This window comes from Culex pipiens, chromosome 3 (assembly GCF_016801865.2).
Source record: "Culex pipiens pallens isolate TS chromosome 3, TS_CPP_V2, whole genome shotgun sequence".
In the NCBI taxonomy this organism is placed as follows: Eukaryota; Metazoa; Arthropoda; class Insecta; order Diptera; family Culicidae; genus Culex; species Culex pipiens.
This window is the reverse complement of record NC_068939.1, coordinates 156,425,997-156,447,908: the sequence shown is the minus strand read 5'-3', so window position 1 is coordinate 156,447,908 and position 21,912 is coordinate 156,425,997. Positions and strand designations below refer to the sequence as shown.

The 21,912-nt window shown below is 35.4% G+C and overlaps 1 protein-coding gene across 4 annotated transcripts; it reads right to left on the bottom strand.

The window, feature by feature from the left end:
• Positions 1 to 8: 8 nt before the first annotated feature.
• Positions 9 to 19,919, bottom strand: LOC120414577 (organic solute transporter alpha-like protein). 4 transcript variants are annotated; one of them, XM_039575822.2, is made up of 8 exons: positions 19,615 to 19,919; positions 4,574 to 4,813; positions 4,357 to 4,508; positions 4,172 to 4,278; positions 3,978 to 4,103; positions 656 to 752; positions 347 to 599; positions 9 to 289 (listed from the first exon to the last, which is right to left on the bottom strand). In XM_039575822.2, the coding sequence occupies exons 2-8, from the start codon at positions 4,674 to 4,676 to the stop codon at positions 174 to 176; spliced, it is 954 nt and encodes a 317-aa protein (XP_039431756.1). In that variant the 5' UTR covers positions 4,677 to 4,813; positions 19,615 to 19,919; the 3' UTR covers positions 9 to 173. The 4 variants fall into 4 exon arrangements, with proteins under 4 accessions (XP_039431756.1, XP_052566602.1, XP_039431750.1 ...); XM_052710642.1 differs by having other exon boundaries at positions 19,696 to 19,919; XM_039575816.2 differs by having other exon boundaries at positions 19,708 to 19,919.
• Positions 19,920 to 21,912: the final 1,993 nt, after the last annotated feature.

The window sequence follows — 21,912 nt, the reverse complement described above, 5'->3', positions numbered from 1 at the left end:
AAACAATCTTTTAATTAGAAGCCTGTTTTATTTCTTCACACCACATTTAGCGCGCTGGATAAGATTCGTATCACATTCAATCACATTCACAATAAGTACGACACTGATTTGGCTTAGTGCTGCTATTCATTCGTTGCGTTTTTTAAGATCTCCGTCAAAAATACTGGGACAGTTTAGGTACTTTCCGATTTGGCCAGAAGCTGCCGGGTGTTGCTGGGCGTTTTGTACAGCTGGAAGGCCCACAGCGAGAGGAAAACCATTTCTCCGCACAGACACAGTTGAAATACGGCTGAAATCAAACAAAAAAATCAGTTTCAAATCATCCCCGAATGAATTGCTATCTCACCATTCTTTTGTACTTGCAAAACGAGCGGGAAGTCGCACCGCGGCGTAACGTACGTCACGATCACCATGATGACGACCGGTTGTATCTTGCACAGGATTAGCACCGCCTGCAGGACCACGTATTTGCCCATAATTTTGAACTCCTCGTACAGCGGAGCGATCATGCGCACCAGAATGTTGAGGCCCCAAACGCCCAGCAGGATCGAGCCGGCGATGAACGGGACGAAGTAGAGAATGATGCGGTTGAAGTTGTCCTGGAAAAAAGGTGTGACTTAAGTTGAAGAGATTTCTTTAAACAGGTTCAACTTACAAGGTCCTCCAGGAAAACGATGTTTAGGCCAAAGAACAGAATACTTTGAATGATTGGGAGTTGGAGGATCAGGAGACGTGTGAACAGCAAACTGTTTCTGTAAGAGAAAAAAAAAAGATTTTTTTAACATCGAGTTAGTTTTTTTTAATTCATCAAATATCAAAAGTTTTGACAGTTGCGAAAATTTAAAAATTGAAAAAAAGAAAAGAAAAATCAAGCCATCTGTAAATATCTTTGGACGACAGTGTGGATTGGTTCCTCAACTCTGCCAATAGTTTGTCTGTGTTACAATATTTGCGATCCAAACGGGATTTTTTTTTATCAAAAAACTTTTTCCGGTTGCTGGACTACCGTTTTAAAGATCTTCATTGGAGGTTTGTTTGTCCGATGTTTTGAAAACATGTTAAAGGTAATTAAAAATTCAAAATTTAAAATTTGTTCAGAGTAGATTTTATGAAAATAAAAAATTCACTACTTTAACGCTTATTTAAAAATAGCTTGTTTTTTTAACTTCATCATTCCAGTACGAGAATCGAACTCACGACCTCTGGATTGGAAACCCAGTACGCCGCTAGTCGAAACTAGTCGACCTGTATCGGGTCAGGATTCCCAGTGAGCAGATTTAATCTTTGACGGGATCTGACTTTTGCCGAGCCAGACAAGAATCGAACCCATCACCTTCCGTTTACAAAGCGAAACCCGTAACCTCACGGCCATGGTAGCTTGGCTTGTTAAATTCAAGAATAGCAATGCTTCTTGGAATAAGCAAACTTCTTAGATGTTTTTTTTTTTTAACTTTTTAACTACAGAGCAGATGCGCTTATTCGAATGGAACAGCATTCGATTTAGCGAATCCAAATTCGCTAAAAGGAATGACTGACAGCTTTGACAGCTGTGAAACCACATTCTCGGAATTCGTTGAACAATGGGGTTGAAACGTCAATTTTAGTTTGACAGCGGGTTTTGCTGGTTGAGTGGTTTTTAATTTGAATACGTTCGAATTAGCGAGCATTCGAATTAGCAGACATTCGAAGCAGCGAAATTCGAATTAACGAATCCGCTCTGTTGCTGAAATATTGTGAGTACTTGCTTTTTGAATAAAAAGGGTTGAAATAAGGTTCCCTTTCTATGACCAAAGAAGCCTTTACTAGGCTCCATACAATTTTGACAGCTGTCCATTTTAAAATGATTGGTAAATATCCTAAAATGTGTAATTTTGAATGAATTTTCTTTTTTTTACGATTTTTAAATTACCTTTTTTTTACAAAAAATATTTTTCAAGATACATATTTTTTATGTTTTAGGGGACAAAAACCGCAACTGAAGTTTGGATAAAACATTTGCTGCCAAATTATAATTACTTGAAAAAGGTGTATTTTTTGAAAAAAAAAAAAAATTATTGATTTTTGAGTCGATAGTAGACGGTGGGGAAGCGCCAACGCCTTGCAGGATTATTCGTATATCGAACGTATTTTTTTGAGTAATTGGTGTTTTTGTGCTTTAATTAAGATTACATCAATTGTTTTGTGATTTTAAAACCCTTCCCTCTATCATCGTTGATCAGAAGGCACGGCGTCGGGTAAATTGTGCATTAACTTTTCGAATAATGTGTGAAATTTTCACTGTGAAAAAGCCATTTCTATACAATCGTTTATCAAAAGACACGCTGACATTTTGTATAGTTGATTTAATAGTGGAGCAAAATGTTTATTTATTGGATATTAAAATAACTGTGTGTAAGTGTACTTGTTTTTTAACCAGAAAGCCCTTCCCATAGCATCGTTGCTCGGAAGGCTCGCCGACGGGTCTGTTACGAAAGTCCTCCCCATAGCATCGTAGCTCGGGAGGCATCGAAAAGCCAATACCTTATCCTACACAGAAAAAAAAAATTGAATTTTGGAATGTTGAAAATTTTGTAGTTTGAATATTACCTCTTTTTTGAGTAATATTACATAAAAAATGTGTAAAAATGTGAACCTGATGAATATTTATCAAAAACTGATGAAAATTCATCATTTTCTGGGGTAAAATTAATCATTTTTTTCGACACAAAATCTGTCACCATTTCCTGATGAATATTACTCCCACTCCCACTGATCATTTTTGATTCATTGTTCAACTTCAGCTGATCTGTCAATAACGGACTAGCAGCTCATTGGCAGTCAACCATGCTCACGGTCATGCTCACAAATAAAATTTTAGTGTTTATTTTTAAATATGTTTCTATGTTAAAATAAAAATTGCAATCAACAATTACTTTACACACCGTTCTCAAAATATAGCCACTTAAGATATAATTAAACTGATAAATTCCATGTTCCATTTTTAAGAAAATTGTTTCTTTCTCTTATACTCGCTGTATTTCAGCAACCAGAGGCTCTTCAATGTCTCTTAGCCAATTTTATTGGAAATTTTCTGAACTTTTCGAAAACAAATCATGGATGGACTATCATGAACACTTTTAAAAAAATCAAAAAACGAGCATTTTCTAATTAAAATAAAACTTAAAGTGTTTATACCTTGCGAACGGTGCTCTTTATCAAAATTCAGTAAAGTGCTTTTCGATTGCAAACACAAATCTGAATTCAAAATTTTTTGGACTAAAATTTCTTTTTTGTACAAAAAACAATTTTTATTAGTTATCAAAAATTATTTAAAAATATGGATTCTAGGATTTTTCTTGTAATAAAAAAGTATGTAAAAATCGGCCAAAATTTCTTCAAAAGTTAAAGATTTTCGAATATTTACGTACAATTTTTATATGAACAGCTGTTAAAATTGTATGGAGACTTGAATGGGTGAAGGATAAACAAACAAACAAACTCGCAAACAAACAAACTTTTTGACAGTTTGGCAGTTTGCTTGCTTTGTTTGTTTACCTGCATGTGTTTGCACAAACGGCACCCTGCATACATTTTGGCATTGTTTGTGAAGGAGGTATTAGACTACAGCAAACGAACAAACAAACAAACAAACTCGCACATTTTGACAATTTGTCTGCGTTGTTTGTTCGTCAACATTTGTTTGCAGAAACGTCAGCTTGCATACATTTTGTCTTGTTTGCGAGTTTGGCAAACCGTCAAACATAAAAAGTGCGAGTTTGTTTGTTTGTTTGCCATAGTCTAACAGTTTCTTCAACCAATGATACAAAATGGATTCTTTGGTCATAGGAAAGGCCTCCACAAAGTTTGAGCCAAATAAAAAAAAATGCAGAAAAAAACAAATATTTTTTTTTTAGTTATTTTACATCAAATAATAAAATTTTCAAACTAAATAGTTGCATTCACAACATTCCCCCTTTTTCGACCTTTGCGCAACTTACTTGGTCACCGGTGACCGCTTCAGGAAGGGCACACAGCAGCAACAGGGTGGCGTCCGGACGTTGAACGTTTCCGTGTCACTGGACTTGATGAAACCGTCCTCGCCGCCGACGTACGCCATGACGAGGCTGCAATTTGTGAAATTGTGGTTTTAATCTATTTAACGTGTCACGTCTGCAGATAGACGGAAGGTTACCTGTAGAATATGTAGGCGCAGATCATGAAGTAGATATGCGAAACCGTGTCGCACACAAAGTACGACTTGGGGACGAGCACCGATACGATGGCCAGCGCTGTTACGGTCTGTATCGATGAAGGGAAGAAAAAGGGGGTTTATTCAAGGGACATGCCCCTTTACAATCCATTACAGGTATCATTTACCGGATATATAGACAGCAGGATGATGGTTTTCGTTTTGAATCTCTTGGGGGTGTGCCGCAGCACTTGGCTGATGTTTTTGCCACATATCACAAAGGTTACCAAGCTTAGCACGATCGTTATACCTATAATCACAGTTAGTATCGTGTCGAGTCCTGGAAGGTTTAATTAAATATTATATAAACGGTAAAACTTGATGCAATCAAAACAAAATTCTTACCATTTAAGTACTGAACCACCGTCGGCAACTGGCTGGGACATTCTACCCCCACAGTTATGTTCGCCGCGAACTCGGTCGAGCTAAGTATATCTTCGAACGCCATCACTCCAGATGAAATATTTCGTCCAATCAGATCGTGCACTCCTCACGATGAGTTACGAGTTGCTCTCCCAATCAAACCATATTTATGGCGATTTTTGATGGAAAATGCTCAGAATCTAAGATATCTGTCCGGGTTTCCTGGAAAGAGATGGAAAGAGGATAGATAATTATTTGCGCCACTCATTCGAAACGATTTGCATCAAGCTGTGAGCTTGTTAAGTTTTAATTGATATGGGACAGCTAATGGACGCCAGCCTGGGGGAGACCCGACCCTGCAAATAGGAATTAATTGGCGTAACACGTGTTGAATCAATTAAGATGTTTGTAAATTTTGTGCGATTTGAGTTATGGAGAAAATGGTATGCAATCAAGATGTTACCAGTTTAAGAAAAAGTTCAAAGAATTACAATTATAGTACTTTTTTTAATTTTCGAAATAACTTTTTATCATGGTTCTACCAAATCATTATAAACCTTATACAACGAAACGATTTGTTTTAAGTGAATTAGTATTTTTTTAAATGTCAGATTTACTCCGTGTTTTTAAAGTAACATCTCATGTATTTTAAGTCAAAATAAGACTGCAGTTTGTTTTCTGTTTTGTCCTGAACTATGATAAAACCGTTACAACGTAATTTATTGCACTTTAAAAGCTTATGGAAAAGTTTTATAGAGAAACATCGATGCCACTGTGCTCTATTGTATTAAGCTTGCTGGGATTTCTATGCCCTAGTTAGCTGAAGATAGCACAGAGGCAACTACATGTGAAAAACAGGCAAAAGATATAAACATACGTATTGATCAATATAACAACAAACAATGCTTGGGAAAATATTAGTGGATGTTGTGAAATAGGCTGAATAAATTAGAAAAAACATAACAAGATAAAATCAGTCAACTGAAAACAATCAGAAATACATTTTTCTGCATTGATATTCATATTTAGCATGTTTGGGCTCGTTTAAATATTTTCGAATTTTTATGAAATCCCAATTTCCTTTTTTTTCTCGCAAAAAATATTTTTCGTCAATATTTAGATATTTTGGAAGCTTATTGCAAAATACCTGGACAGGTGTACGATGAATTTGAAAATACTCTTAATTCAAACGTTAAAATCATTGTATGTAATTTATTTTGTTTTTCAAAAACGTACCATGGTATTTGAACACTCTGTTCGTGGTCCTGAGTTTCGTGAACGCTTGTGCACGATTTGGGAACTGTTTTTTATCCGTGTAAGGATCAAAAAAGCTTTTTTGTGTCATTTGTACACCCATACGGGTGCGGGACATTTCGCCGAATGTCGTTTCGCCGACGGTCATTTCGCCGAAGGTAATTTCGCCGAATGTCGTTTCGCCGCATGGGACGTTTCGCCGAATGGGACGTTTCGCCGAATTGACAAATAAACGTAAAATAAATATATAAAATAGCACAAATTGTATTAAAATATTTTGAAAAAGTATAATGTCCCTAAAAGGAGATTTTGCAATCTTTAAAAAAAAATTTTTTTTTGTTTCTTAGTATGTTATTTTTATAAGTTTATGCATTATAACATGCATAAACAATCGCTTAAAAAATAATCTAGTTGAAAAAAATTGTGCGAGTTTTTGCATTCTTTCAAATATAAGCAGTTATTTAATTGCAGCAAACAATTTTAAATCATTTCTGTGAGTTTTTGCATCAATTTCTGTTAGTTTTTTGCATTCTTGTTTTAATATATCATTTGAATTATTTCTGTAAGTTTTTGCGTTCTGTTAATCATGAGCAGTTCTTTTAATTTTCTGCTTATAATTTTGATAAATTTCTGTTAGTTTTTGCATTCTTTGTTTTTTTAAGCATGCACTCAACCCCCGGTGGTTGGTCACTTTTTCGTTTGACACTCTTTTAGTAAAAACGAACTGTCACTTTTTACACGGCGCTCACGCACACTATCAAAACAAACGTTTGGTAGTTTGTGTGAACTCCGTGTAAAAGGGGTGTCAAACTAAAAAGTGACCCCGTTCGTTTAACAACAGTTGGTGTGAAACCATCGGGGTTTGAGTGTAATATTTGTATAATTTTTGTAAGTTTTTGTATTCTTTCCAACATGAGGAGTTCTTTTGATTTTCGGCATAACATTTTGAAAAATGCTGGTAGTTTTTGCAATCTTTGTTTACTGAGCATATTTTTAAAATTATTTCTGAGTGTTTTTGCATTCTTTCAAACATGAACAGTTTTTTTTATTTTCTGCTTATAATTTTGATTATTTCTGTTTGTTTTTGCATTCTTTGTTTTTTAAGCAAATTATTTGTATAATTTTTGTGAGTTTTTGAATTCTTTCAAACATGAGCAGTTCTTTTGATTTTTATTTGGGATTTCATTTTGGAATTTTTTTGTTAGTTTTTGCATTCTTTGTATTTAAGCATATTTTTTTTAAATTCTGTGAGTTTTTGCATTCTTTCAAACATGAGCAGTTCTTGTAATTGGCTGCTTATTATTTAGATTATTTCTGTTTGTTTTTGCATTCTTTGTTTTTCAAGCAATTTATTTGTATAATTTTTGGGAGGTTTTGCATTCTTTCAAACATGAGCAGTTCTTTTGGTTTTCAGCACAAAATTTTGCAAAATTGCTGTTAGTTTTTGCATTCTTTATTTTTGGCATATTTTTCAATTATTTCGGTGATTTTATGTACATTTAGTTTTTTAAGCATATTATTTCTATAATTTTTGTTAGGTTTTGCAATCTTTCACACGTGAGCAGTTTTTTTGTTTTTTAGCATAACATTTAGAAATATTTCTGTGACTTTTTGCATTCTTTGAAACATGAGACGTTCTTTACTTTTTAATTTATTATATTATTATCTTGCCACTCCTTCTCAAGTTTGCATGAGTGAATTACAAGATGGCACTGCAGCGAACAAATAGCATAAATTGTACAAAAAAGTTAATTTTTATTCAATTCGGCGAAACGTCCATTCGGCGAAATGACTTTCAGCGAAACGTACCATTCGGCGAAACGTACCATTCGGCGAAACGACATTCGGCGAAATGACCGTCGGCGAAACGACATTCGGCGAAACGTACCAGATCAACCCATACAATTCTTCATACAATTTTGGCAGCTGTTCATACAAAAATGATACGTAAATATTCGCAAATATGTAACTTTTGAATTAATTTTCTTTTCGGGAAAGTTTTTGTTGTAGGTATTGTTGAGCAGTAACTTTTTTTTTCACAAAAACTCAATTTCCCAAAATACGTATTTTTTTTATTTCCGAGATTTTTTTTATATTTTTTAGGGGATATAAGCACCTTAGAGAAGTATGTGTCAACAATTCTGCCGCCGAGTTATGATTTTTTGAAAAAATAGTTTTTTTTTCATTTCTTTTACATGCTAAGTGGTATGGCCTCATGCTCTTCATCTTTGTTGTATTTTTCGTTTTATTATTAACTGATCACATTTATTTTATTTACTTCAAATTGTTTTACATTTTTGCATTGAATCGAATACATTTGGGTAAAAAAGAAAAAAAAAATCACTTTAACAACTAATCCTAACTTAAAACTAATAAAAAATAAATTCATTGAAATATTCAAAATCACTAGAACGAGTAAACTACGAACTGTATTTTAAGATAAATGCTCCAAGCGTTCTTACTTGATCCTGGCGAGTTTTGCAACCACGCAGTGTTGTTGTCATCTCGATGAAAATGTTCAGAAGTTCTTGTGGTGAAAACAGGTCACTACTGCCTTCACCCGTTGATGTTGGTTGGTTTTCCCTCTGTCGCTGACTGAAGCCTGGAGGTGTTGTATTCTCTGCAACTCTTTGCCGCCGATTCAACGGCAATGGATGCAGATTTGGAACCACTCGAACAGATCCCGCTCCAGGTGACGCCAAAGCAGGAAAATCCACGTCCGTGAAAGTTGGTGGTGTTTTGCGACGATTTGGTTGGTGCCTCGTCGTCGCTTGCTGCCGAATTTTTACAAACTCAGCACGTTTTGGGCAGCTCCGATTCTTGGTAGAATGGTCGCCGCCGCAATTGAAGCATTTCGCTTCGATGTTCTCGTTGATTGTTTCGCAAGCTTGTGTTTTGTGCTCACCTCCGCAGGTTGCACAACGACTCTTGATGAAACAGTTCCTTCGACCATGTCCAAACTGCAAACAGTTCGAACATTGTGTCACGTCACGGTGCACTGGACGATAACGTTCCCAAGTCACGATGATGTTGAAAATTGCCCGAACTGCCTTCAGCTCAGACTGCGTTGTCGATCCTTTCTCGAGATGAACCAGGTACAGTTGATCACGATACTTGATGTCCTTGTTGTGTCTCGTCATCTTGAAGACTTCGATCACGTTCAACTTAAGAGTCTTGAGCTCTTCTTTCAGCACACTCACATCCATGTCGTACAGGCCTCGGAGGACCTGTTTCATGGGGCGTTTACCTGGATCGTCATGGCTGTAGTATTCAATCTTTGTGTTGTTCAGGAAATCCCGAACGTAGTTGTAATCCTTTCTGGTAGGTAGCAGAATTTTGAGTCCATCAGCACACAAGCGAATGGAAGCTCGTAAAGCACCAGATTTGATAAATCCGGTCATCCACTTTCGCACCGAATCCGATGTTTTCACAAAAATGGGTGGCAACTTTTCCCGTCGTTCAAATTCTTCCTTCTCGCTCACGTCCACAGGGAGGGTAGCGAACTGGTTTCCAGACAATTTTTGAGCGTCCTTGCTCAAACTGCCTGGCTTTGCAGGTAGCGCTTCGGCATTCTTTAGCTTCTTCAAATCTGCCGATCCTGCTGGTGAGGACTGCCTCTTTTTCTTGCCGTGAGGCATTTTTTGCACTTTTAAAGCACTTTTCAGGAGCTAATATCCAGGAGTACCTCACTGAATGGGGGGGAATTGTGAAAAAATAGTGATTTTTGGTAATGATCGAAATTTTATGCATAAAATATGTTTGACCTAATTCTCAGCAACTATTAATGGTCCGATTTTCAATGTTAATATTTTTTCAGATTTTTCGAAAACAATATTTTGAAAAAAAAAATAATCAAAATTATCATTTCAAAAGGGCGCTTTTTTCTTAGGTATCTTATAACTTTTAGTAGAATTGTCAAAATTGCATCCGGTTGCAAAAGTTCAAAATTTTTAAATATTTTTAACTGTCGGAAGGGGGAAAATATGGTCAAATTACCGGAGGTATACTGGATTTCGTTGGGGTACCTAGGCTTTACTATGTGGCTTTTTGATAAATGATGGAAACACAGCTTTGGTTCTAACATATGAATGAATAATAGTAGTTTATGCAACAAGTTGCAAAAAGAGGATTTTTTCAGCACGAGTCGTACATTTATTCAACGAGGTTCACCGAGTTGGATAAATACGACGAGTGCTGAAAAAATCAAGTTTCGCAACGAGTTCCATACAACATTTTTTGCAATTTCGAAAAACACCCATTGAGTGAAATTTTAAGTCGAATTTTCATGTATTTTGTCAATAAATCGTTTAAATCAAAAAATGTTGAAAAGTGTTACTTTTCGAAACAAGTGCTGAAATGTTCAACTTTTCAGCACCCATTTCAGTGCTGAAAAGTAGAACTTTTCAGCATTTATTTTGAAAAGTGTTGCTATTCGATTCTGTTATTTTTGGTACAGAAAAGTAGGCTATTTCGTCGTTCAAGAATGACAGGAAAAGTAAGTAGTTTCACGACGGAATTGCAAAAAAGTATTTTAAAATGCATTTTCCAGTAGTTTAGCAAAAATATTACAGAAAGATGATTTTTTTCTTTGCAAAAATATCAAATTCTTTGAAACATTTTCGAGTTCACAATTTGAATGTAGCGATTTTACGAAATAAGAAATAGGTAATTCTCTACCAACTCACACGAAATCGGGAAAAGTTGCCCCGACCCCCCTTCGATTTGCGTGAAACTTTGTCCTAAGGGGTAACTTTTGCTCCTGATCACGAATCCGAGGCCCGTTTTTTGATATCTCGTGACGGAGGGGCGGTACGACCCCTTCCATTTTTGAACATGCGAAAAAAGGGGTTTTTTCAATAATTTGCAGCCTGAAACGGTGATGAGATAGAAATTTGGTGTCAAGGGGACTTTTATGTAAAATTAGACGCCCGATTTGATGGCGTACTCAGAATTCCGAAAAAACGTATTTTTCATCGAAAAAAACACTGAAAAAGTTTTAAAAATTCTCCCATTTTCCGTTACTCGACTGTAAAATGTTTTGGAACATGTCATTTTATGGGAATTTTAATGTACTTTTCGAATCTACATTGACCCAGAAGGGTCATTTTTTCATTTAGAACAAAATTTTTCATTTTAAAATTTCGTGTTTTTTCTAACTTTGCAGGGTTATTTTTTAGAGTGTAACAATGTTCTACAAAGTTGTAGACACTGGCGTGCACAGGGGTGGGGCAACATGGGGCAACTGCCCCACCATCCTCAGAAATTTGTTCTAGTTTTAGTCAGGGGGCGTACATAAACGACGAAATTTTCTATACGTCCATATAATTGCCCCACCTTCCTCGAAGAGCTGGGCACGCTACTGGTTGTAAAGCAGACAATTAAAAAAAAAATTATATATAGACATAAGGAGTTTGCTTATAAACATTACAAGTTATTGTGATTTTACGAAAAAAAAGTTTTGAAAAAGTAACTTTTTGCGTTTCTCTTTGTTTCGTCGTCCGTGTCTGTCGCGGGTGACCATGAACGGCCATGATCGACGACGACCAACTTTTTCAAAACCTTTTTTTTCGTAAAATCGCAATAACTCGTGATGTTTATAAGCAAACCCCTTATGTCTATACATCATTTTTTTTGTAATTGTCTGCTCTACAACTTTGTAGAACATTGTTACACTCTAAAAAATAACCCTGCAAAGTTAGAAAAAACACGAAATTTTAAAATGAAAAATTTTGTTCTAAATGAAAAAATGTCCCATCTGGGTCAATGTAGATTCGAAAAGTACATTAAAATTCCCATAAAATGACAAGTTCCAAAATTTTTTACAGTCGTGTAACGGAAAATGGGAGAATTTTTAAAACTTTTTTAGTATTTTTTTCGATGAAAAATACGTTTTTTTCGGAATTCTGAGTACGCCATCAAATCGGGCGTCTAATTTTAGGCTGCAAATTATTGAAAAACACCTCTTTTTTCGCATGTTCAAAAATGCAAGGGGTCGTACCGCCCCTCCGTCACGAGATATCAAAAAACGGACCTCGGATTCGTGATCAGGGAGAAAAGTTACCCGTTAGGACAAAGTTTCACGCAAATCGAAGAGGGGTCGGGGCAACTGCTGTGTGAGTTGGTAGAGAATTACCCAAATAAAAAGTGAGTTATGACGATTTTTGCCTCCAATTGTTTTTTTTTTATATTTAAGTAGGATTTAATTTAAAAAAAAACAATTCTTGCTATTTTCTGATCTATTAAGTCTAAAAAAAAAATAAAAAATAAAGGAAGACCTTTAATTTGAATATTTCTTGCTGTTGTCATTTGAAAATTGATTATTGATATCGATACTAAGTTAACCTTATGTAACCTGTTAGTTTTTCTATCAGCATCCGTGAGTATTGCTTAAAAATGTTTTTAAAGCAAATCTTCAAGAGATTATGATGTTTTAAGCAGGATCATTGTGTCTACAGGTAAATAATTTAGAAGGTTTTTTTATACAAAAAATCTATTTTAAGCGTCTTAAACTTGAAAACAATGCAATTCTGCAAAATTAAAAATTAAAAATTTATTTTTAAAAACTCAATCAAAACAAAAAAAAATTAATTCGATTTTTCGAACATTTCATTATTTGAATTGATGTTTTGCAAGGACTTCCGATAACCGAGTCTTGCTGAAGACACCAATTCAATGAGAAAATCCGTTCCAAAATAATTTGATAGCATTTTTATATGGACAGCTGTATTTTTTTCAGATTTGTATGGACGATTTAATGCTGCAAAATAGCTTCTAGGGATGGTCATATCAAGCAAAAGAATGTAAATGGGCCAAAGCCGAAGTGTTAACAAACAGTCTGTCCTGCTTACGTCAGTGGATGTTTACGTTAGGAACGAGCAGGACAGCGATCATGGCTTTACAAAGTTTCAACTAAATAAACAATGCAGAAAATATTCGTTGTTCAAGGTTGCAGAGAATTGCCCAGTGCTTGAAAAGCTGTAATATGTACTGTAATGTACCGGTAATGAAGGGTTTGGTTTACTTCACGAATGGAATGTTAACCTGCACACATTTTTCGCACTATCATCGAGTGAGGATCACAAAACACACAAACACATGAAAAACCTGTTGAAAGGTAGAATATGGCATTCTATAATTAGTTCTCCAAAGCTCTAATTAAAAGCGGCATGTTGACCGGTAGTGTCTCTGGCTAACATCTGGGTAAACTGCGTATAAAGATGCTTAAATTTGAAAAAAAAAATAAACAAAATTTCTAATTTAAAACATTTTGCAGAAATACTTTGAAAAAAATTGAGATATGATTAAAGTTTTCTTTATGTAAAAATATTTAAAAGATAAAATAAAAATTATTAGTAGCACTCTTTCCAAATGTGAATACTATATAAAAAACTATAAAAAAATTTAAGTAAGTACTCTCTCTCTCCCTCAGTTTCCATGAAATTATGCAAAGTGCTGGTTAAATGCATCATCACTTGCAACGCAAACAACTCACTTTAAGTAGCTATAGTTTGCGGCACTAAGTATGCTTTATAGAACCAATAAATCCCCCAACCATTGAGCGAATTGGCTCTGAGCACGCGTCTCGGGGCGGCACCTCCCGCCGCGGTATTAGGTGTGCTTAGTGGCCACACACCAAATGAGCCGTGTTTATTTACGTTTAAACACATAGCCCGTGGGGTGGCAGCTTCAGGTTTAAATTGATGCGTTCATCGGTAAACACATTCGGAAGGGTAAACGTGATCTATGTTGCTAATGGAGTGCACACAATGAGTGGAGTGAAAAGTAATCATTTGGATTATTATTCTAGTATGTAATTTGGTTTGTTTGAAAATGTTGAACTCTCGAATTAGTTTTCAAAAAGACGTAACAGCCAATGGTAAACAAAGCAATTTTTGCATCGATATTCGACCTACTAACGGAAAACCAATTTCAAAATGCTTAAGATTGTTCATCTACACGTCTTTCAAGTGCCCCAAACTTAAAATAAATGAAATTTTGTTACAATTTGGAGAAAAAGAATATGAGAGTAGGAGGTCACGGTGGCTCTTACAGATTTTTGAAAACTCACCCGAGAACGGTTTTTTTTTCATTCTAAAACATTTACAACAATTAAAAAGAAACCAAACTTGTTTTTAGATGAAAAACTCATTACGAATGTTTGACCAGTATCAAATGCCCCGTACGGTTGAATAAAACAAGTTTTGCTTTATAGCTCATGGCTTCGTCAAGTTACCACATTGAGCCGAAAGTTGTTTCTTAGTTCACCTAACGCTTGAACCCTAACTGTGTCGTGCTAGATTGGCTAGAGTATACAGCTATGGTCCTGTGAGCTGCCATAGGCATAACTTGCAGCTATGACTAGTAAAGCGACTAACGTGGACACATAAAGTGACTTGCGTTTTTTTTGTTGCAATTTTTCATCTAAACACAGCTTCGCCGAGATGACTTAGTGAGCATCATTTGGCCTGGCACCCGGGTCCAAAGTTGGCACGTACAACCAACGAGTTTGGCTCGGCTTGGCTGCACATACCTAGCTTAGCTCTTCGAGACGAGAGCTTCAACCTTGAAAATTGGAAACTTCTGTTTCTTCGGCTTTGGTCGTTTTCGGCTCATTCTCACATTCTGTTTGTTGATGTTTATATTATGCCGTGCACTTGAACTTCGAATCTGACGAGAAGAAAGCTGACTTCCGTTCGGAATTTCGCAGTTGATTTGTTAATTAAAGGTTAAGAATGCTGGCAGAAATAACTCTGGAAAACTTGAACGTCTGAACAGGCGACGAACCCAAAACCCCACCAAGTGCACGTTGAAATCGCTGGAATTATTCATAATCAGACGCGTATGATTTAATCGCAGCTCGTCACTGTTTAGAATGAACCTTGAATTTAAATGCAGCACCATATCACCCAGCATAAACTCGAACCACGTTCGCTACCCAAAGACTTCCTTGAAACATCTTTACCGCGGCGAGCCAAACACCGCAAAGAACCTTCACCAACTGCACGATTCCAGCGCGCTCTCGTACTTTGAAAGGCAAAACGTGCTCTCTGCGGTGCGTTCGAATCGTCCAAGTTCCAAGTTCAGTGACATTCGCGCCAAAACACGTTCGAGCAGTTCCGCTGCGGGGTTTTTATTTTCATTGGCTTTATTTTTGGGTTCAGACGACGACTCACAAGTGGCCCATTACCGGCGTATTCGTTGTGCAGCAAGCTCTCGCCAAGTCTTTTGGGCTACTAACTATACGATGTTTGTAAACAATAAGTTACACTTGCTGAGCCAATAGGTCATGTGGAAGGTTTGGGCCACCGAACATGGCTGGAAATTTGACATTTTTTAGAGTCTTAATTAACTATTTATTACATGATCATCTTCAAAAGCTTTTTCGATTACATAGCTTTTTGAAAACACCAAGTTAAGTGTCATGCCAAACTGTATCGCAATTATTTATCAATATACTTTGTTCCAAATTCACAATAACCTTGATTTAATACACAATGGTTTCACTTGCCTACATTATTATTTTTTGTTGAAAGTTGTTTGCTGGATCCAGTTAAGCTGCTTGTCGCTTAGCTCAAATGGAGTAATTCTCTACGTTTTCGGAAATGATTTTGTCAGCAATAAATAACTTTGTGTATCCATTTGTTTGTCGAAAATTAGGGTCAGGCCAAGGTGACATGACAATATTCAATAATTTTGAAAAAAGGGAGGCAAGCTGGGATGGAATAATCGCAAAAAAAGCCTTTTTTGCTTGCGAACTTTTTTGACCCGCGAAAGCGAGAGGAGATGAAGCACGCAAAAAATCAATCGAACTTTTCGAAAAAAAAAATCAAACTTTTCGAACTTTTCGAAAAAAAAATTGAAGAATTTTGTGATTTGCATTGTTAGCACCGCTGAAATTAATTTATTTCGTTTTGTTTACATACATTGTTTATCTACGAAAAGTTACAAGCCATTTTTCGAAGTGTGATGTTACACTTGCAAGTGTAGTAGTGAAACCGATTTTTTCGCTTGATTAGCGTCAAAAGATTTTCTTTTGATGAAGATTCTTCCATCGCTGGAGGCAGTTTATGATTTTTTTTGAATGATTATGATTATGGAAAGTTTTTAAAAGTATACCTGATTTTTCATACAAATAATCTTTTTTGGATGCATTGAATAGTGTTGGCCAGCAAGTGGACTGTATAATCTTTTCGGGGGGTTCGAATTCTGAATCGGGGAACAAATCGTCGAGAAAGCGTCTTCCGGGATCGCACAAGAAAACGCGTCGTGCTCTTTCTACAATGGAACTTAGACTAACTTTATTCACCTCCGTTTTACAGTAAATCGTGTTAAAATCATGTGCTCGTGTGTGTGTGTTTTCTTCCATCGCTCGGCACAGGGTGTACCGAAAGTTGTTGTCTTCGTTGGGTGTGCTAGGGATGCAAAAGTCACCCAACAAATAGAATTGAATTGAATTATCGACAATCAACGATCTCTTAGTAATCATTCTTTATTGATTTCATTTTTTTTGCAAGGCTTATGGTTCAGCAACTAGGTAAATTACCGATATTCAAAGTTAAAACAAAAAAAAAGAAAATTTTTTGAGCTCTATGAAAAAAATATTTCATGAATTGACATGAATGGTGTACTCTTTTCAAAGTAGCAAATATTCTTATTTCTACTTAAAATTTGCCTTAAATTGGCTGTAACTTGAAAACGGTACATTTAACATAAACAAAAACAAAAAAAAAAGGAAAAAATTGATCGATTGCAAATTTAATCTTTTCATTAAAAATATGAAAAAAAATTATAATTTGGTCTTATGAAATTAGAAAAATTATCTATTTGTCGAAGCATAGAAAAATAATTTTCATCGATTCGAATTTTTTGTGAGGCTGTATTTCAGAAACTTATTGGCCGATTTTCAAAGTTCCAGCTTTTCCGAAATATTTTTTTATAGGTGGTTTTCTTATTTTCTATTTTTTAAAAAATATTTTCTTATCGGTGGTTTTTTTTCAAGAAGTATTTTTATGATGCAAAAATATTAAAAGAGTTTTTCGATATTTTACAAAAAAACACGATTTTTTTTACAAAATTCATATCGTCTAAACCAGATTTTGCACCATCAAGCACTATGGTTCAGAAGATGTATTTTTTAGTCCCCTCAAACACATATTTTTTTAGAAAATTAAAAATGTGTTTTTTTTAATTTAACTTTTAGTGGTATAAAGATAAGGCTGTTGCAAATATTTTTCAAAGTTTATGTCGCCCCCCTCAAAATTGGTTCGAAAAATCAGGGGGCAAAAATTTTATTTTTCATAAAACTGGAAAATTTCAATGGAAATAAAATTCTAATCAACTCAAAACAATCTAAAATGTATTTTTCTGCATTGATAATAATATTTAACATGTTTGGGCTCGTTTAAAAATATTTTAAACTTTACAATGTACAGCACCGCAAAAAACTATTTTTTCTCACAAAAATAAAATTTTCGTCAATAATACTTAGAAATTTTTGAAACTTATGATTGCAAAACAACTGGACAGGTGTATAATGCAATTTAAAACATTTTTTTTCTTTCAATTGTTGAAACCGTGTCCTGTTATTTAAATTTTTTTAACTTTTTTTAAGCACACTGACCGTGGTAGAGAAGTGTTCAAAGTACCTCAAGAAGAACTTTGCATAAAATTTTGACAAGTTTAAAAAGTTAGTTAACTATAGTTAAGAAAATGTTGATGAAAGTCATTAATTTAAACTTCTCAAAGTGTCATGATTTTCTCAATGAACATGATTTTTAATCGGAAAACGGAATGCATTTTCGGATTCTTTGGACAATTTTCCACTAGGAGAAGTTTACAAAAGTTTGTAAATAATAAATAATATGTGTTTTTGAAACACAATTAAAAAAAATCTCCAAATTTATAGGCAATTTCAGTTGAACAAATTTCATTTAAAATGTGAAAACTTGTGATTCGTGCTTCGAATTCAGTTTAAAATGCAATATAAATCGATAATTTTATAAACAAAACTAGTTTTAACAAATTTCAGGCAAAATTCCTACTTTTTAACAATTTTACCTAAAATTTACATGTATTTTGCTAAAAAGCTTATAAACTTAGTTAACTAAATATAAACATTGATTTTTTTTCTTAAAAACTATATCAGCTTCTTTAGTGATAGTACATTTAGCGTACAAATAAAGTTTGAACATCTTAAATATAATTTTAACAAGAAAAACTAAGACTATCAAAGTCACCCCGGAATTAAAACTAAGAATTTTTAACGTAACTATTTTTTTAAACATTATTGAAAAAACTTTTTTCCGAAATAGTGCATGGACTTTGTGTGGCCTACCCCGGTACATGTTTTAAAAATAATAATCTTGAGAAAAACCTTACCTGTTGGAAAATATTACAAAAACAAATTGAAATCCTATCAAAGTCACCCCGGTTTACGGTACCCATTTTGTATGACCACTGGTCATGACCAGCCCCCAAAATTGTTTAGAGACTTGTTTGGAAAAACTAATCATGCAAAATGTCTTCTTTTGACATAGGAAATGCATGGACAAAGTCTCATCCAAATAAAAAAAAAATACAAAGAAATGTCGATTTGCGAAATCGTAGAGAACCACTCACTTATATTCTCATTGATTTTCATTGACATGTTGGTATAAACGAGGAATTTATAGTGAGAGTGTGTGCAACATGGAGTTAAACTTTCTGTGCGGTTGCTGTGAAGGTTCCCATTGCAATTCGAAAAGTTTAACTCCATGTTGCACGCACACACTCTCACTTTTAATTTCTCGATAGCCACTGGCCACAAAAAATCACCTCGCGGGCCATACTTTGGTCACCCCTGATCTAACATCTTTTAGAAAGAATGAATTTTATAAACTTTACTTTTTCAGCGGCATAATTTATCGTCGCACCAGTAAACGTGTTACATTTCTCACGATAAGAAAAACGTTTGACTCTGATAACTAAACCTACATCCATCATACCATCAAAACGGTCACAAATGACACTAATTTCTAAAAAAACGCTGTTCGGTATATTACCCCGGCGTACATTGTTGACTGGTTTATCACATTCTGTAAAACTGAGTAGAAATAAGCCTTTTATGTTTGATAAAGATGTATTTATAATATTATTCCTACATAACAACATTTATTTTATGCAAGCAAATATTGATTAGAAAGCACCAACATATCGAGGAAATTTTCCACAATCTCCCAACGCCACAGAACGGTGACATTTTCAGACATGCAAAAGTAGGTGTGTACTGCAATTAAACGACTCTGCGGCTTTCAAGCAAACTGGCCTGTTTTTTTCATTCTTCAACATTCACAACTTGTTTAACCACACTCGCGTTTGTCTTTCACCCTAACCGCACCGTCTAGAAAAAAACTAACGTATCGAAAGATGAAAAAACATGCAAAAATATCAAGTGAGAGCAAAAGATCACATTGGCGGCTAGTCGGTGTCTTTAGTAACTGTTTTGTGTGGACCTGCCGCAACTCGTACGTTGGCGATTCTTATGTCATACCCCCGTCTCATTAGTTGTTGGTTTTTTTTTACTCTCACTCGTCTCGTAGTATAGTAACAGCAAAGTTCACTTCAAAAGTGCGGCTATATTTACGACACGTCTACCAAAAAAGTGAATGAGGAAGCACTACGGTCGAAAGTATTCTCACGTGTGGTGAAGAACCGGTTCTTCTGGGTCGTTGGTCAGGCCTCCCCCAACTTGATTAACGATTCATTGAAGAACAAACATTGGCGAGCCTAACCGTTCAACCACAAAGCAAAGCCACTGAACTGCTGCAGGTTATCTTCTTGAAGAATCACTGCGCTCAACAACACAACCGCACCATGGGAATTACCAGCAGCATAAACAGCAACTATGTCTGCATTCAACTCAACAGCCCGCGAAGGTAGTATTGCACGTGCACGATGTTCAACGAAGCACACACTTTTCAAGTCCAGCTGATTCAACCGGAACGTTTCGTAGGACGCGAAGATCTGTATAACGCGCGCGCGCAAACACCTGATCCGATCGACTCGGCAGCTACCTCTCGACTGACTCGTTACCAAACCGCCCAGAGGGTCGTCGAGAACGTCGAGTGAGCGGCGGCGAGTCTGAATAGAAGCAACATTGACTAACTGCTCGACGCGTGAAAAACGGCGAGAGAGTTAGTGGGGTGTACTAGCCCTCTGAATTTCCCTGAGAAACGGCTGCTCGGAAAATGCCAAGTTGTGTAGGGTGATATGGGGTATGTAGAGTTCGATACAAATTTGAATTTGGGTTCTTCTTAACCCTCTAACGTACATGGTTACTCCAGAGCACCACTAATTTTAGTCTTCAAATTTTTTCTGCAACCATGTATTTTTTCAACCTGGTTCAACCTGCGTTAGTTTAAAAAGAATGTTAAGTTATTATCATTCAAATTTCATCCAAATTGGTCGATCCAGTAATCCAGTAAACGAGTAATGGTGGAAAAACTTAAAAAATCTCGATTTTGCTCTGGGCGGGAAGAGGTTAAATTTGTGAAATCAAACGTAATTTTGTTACAAATTTTTACTAACTATATTGTTTTTTGGTATTCCACAAAACTCTTTTCAGTTTTTTTAGTTCATTTGCCTAGAATTCCCCTAACAACTTAAGTAACCATTTCTCATAGCATTACTCGAAGGAGAACGAGAGAGAGAGAGAGAGAGTCTGTACTATGCCTTCACGAATCATATATGTTTGCGTTTGAGGGAGCATGATTACCTCGGGTAGACGAGTTTGTGGCAAATCAAGCGGTTTTACACAGTATACTATATAGTAGATAGATACAGCTCGAGAGCAAAAGCTTCTTGTGATGGTCAATTTAGTGTGAGGGCTGCATGTTTCCTTAGGGTGGCATGTTGGGGGAGGGAATCGATGTGTGAAACGGCTTGTTGCCAAATGAACGACGATGATGGCCGTAATGATTAACGTGAAAACATTCAGAGACATCATGCGTCATGACGAGTTGATTCACCTGGCGGTTAAGGTGGCCGTGATGTTCTGTAGTAAATGGTAATGGAATAAGTTTAAAAAATATAAATGTTGACCAAAAATGGATTTTTTTTTCGAAATTCAGAAAATTTAACAAATTTCCCGGGAAATGGGCAAATTTTTTTTTCTGGGAAATTGGACGCTTTATTCCTGAGACTTTTTCAATTCAATTTATTCACCGAAAAAACAATTTTGAATTTTGTGTGACTGGCTGGTTCATAGAGTTTTGGTGTTCCATGCAACTAGCCTCATTTCGTTTACCGCTTGGCAACAGAAGGTTCTTCAAAGCAATAGAGTAATTCTCCTCGAATTTATGGAAAAGGATTTTTTTGATTTTTAAAAAATTTGGATTAAACCTGGGATTTGTTTTCAAAAAGACGTAAGAGCCAATGGTAAACATAGCCTTTTTTGCCTCGGTATTCGACCTACTTACAAAAAAACAATTTCAAAAATGCTTAAGATTGTTCATCTAAACGTCTTTCAAGTGCCTCAAACTAAAAATAAACGAAATTTTGTTACAATATGGAGAAAAACGAATGTTAGTGTCGGAGGTCACGGTGGCTCTTACGGCTTTTTGAAAACTCACCCGAGAAACTATTTGTGAGCCTGAAGAAGCGATTTTCTGTCATTGGTTCACCCATACAAGGCTCCATATAATTTCGGCTGTTTATAGAAAAATTGTACGTAAATATTTGAAAATCTGTATCTTTTGTGGGAATTTATTGATCGGTCCTTTTGATGAGGACCATTCTGAAAAAATAGATACAAGGAAAAGAAAATTGACGATTTTCAAATTAACTTCTTTTTTATAGAAAAAAAATCAATTTCCCAAAAATACGTTTTTTATTCCTTAAATTGTTTTTGATTTGTTTTTGGGGACAAAAACCCGCAACTTTTGAGCCATAGAGAAGTACCGTAAATAAATTTGCCGCCGAACTATGATTTGCTGAAAAATATTGATTTATTTGGAAAAATTGAAATACTACTCATATTTTTTTTTGACAACAGTATTTAAAATAGAATTTAAAATCGAAAAGTACTTTAA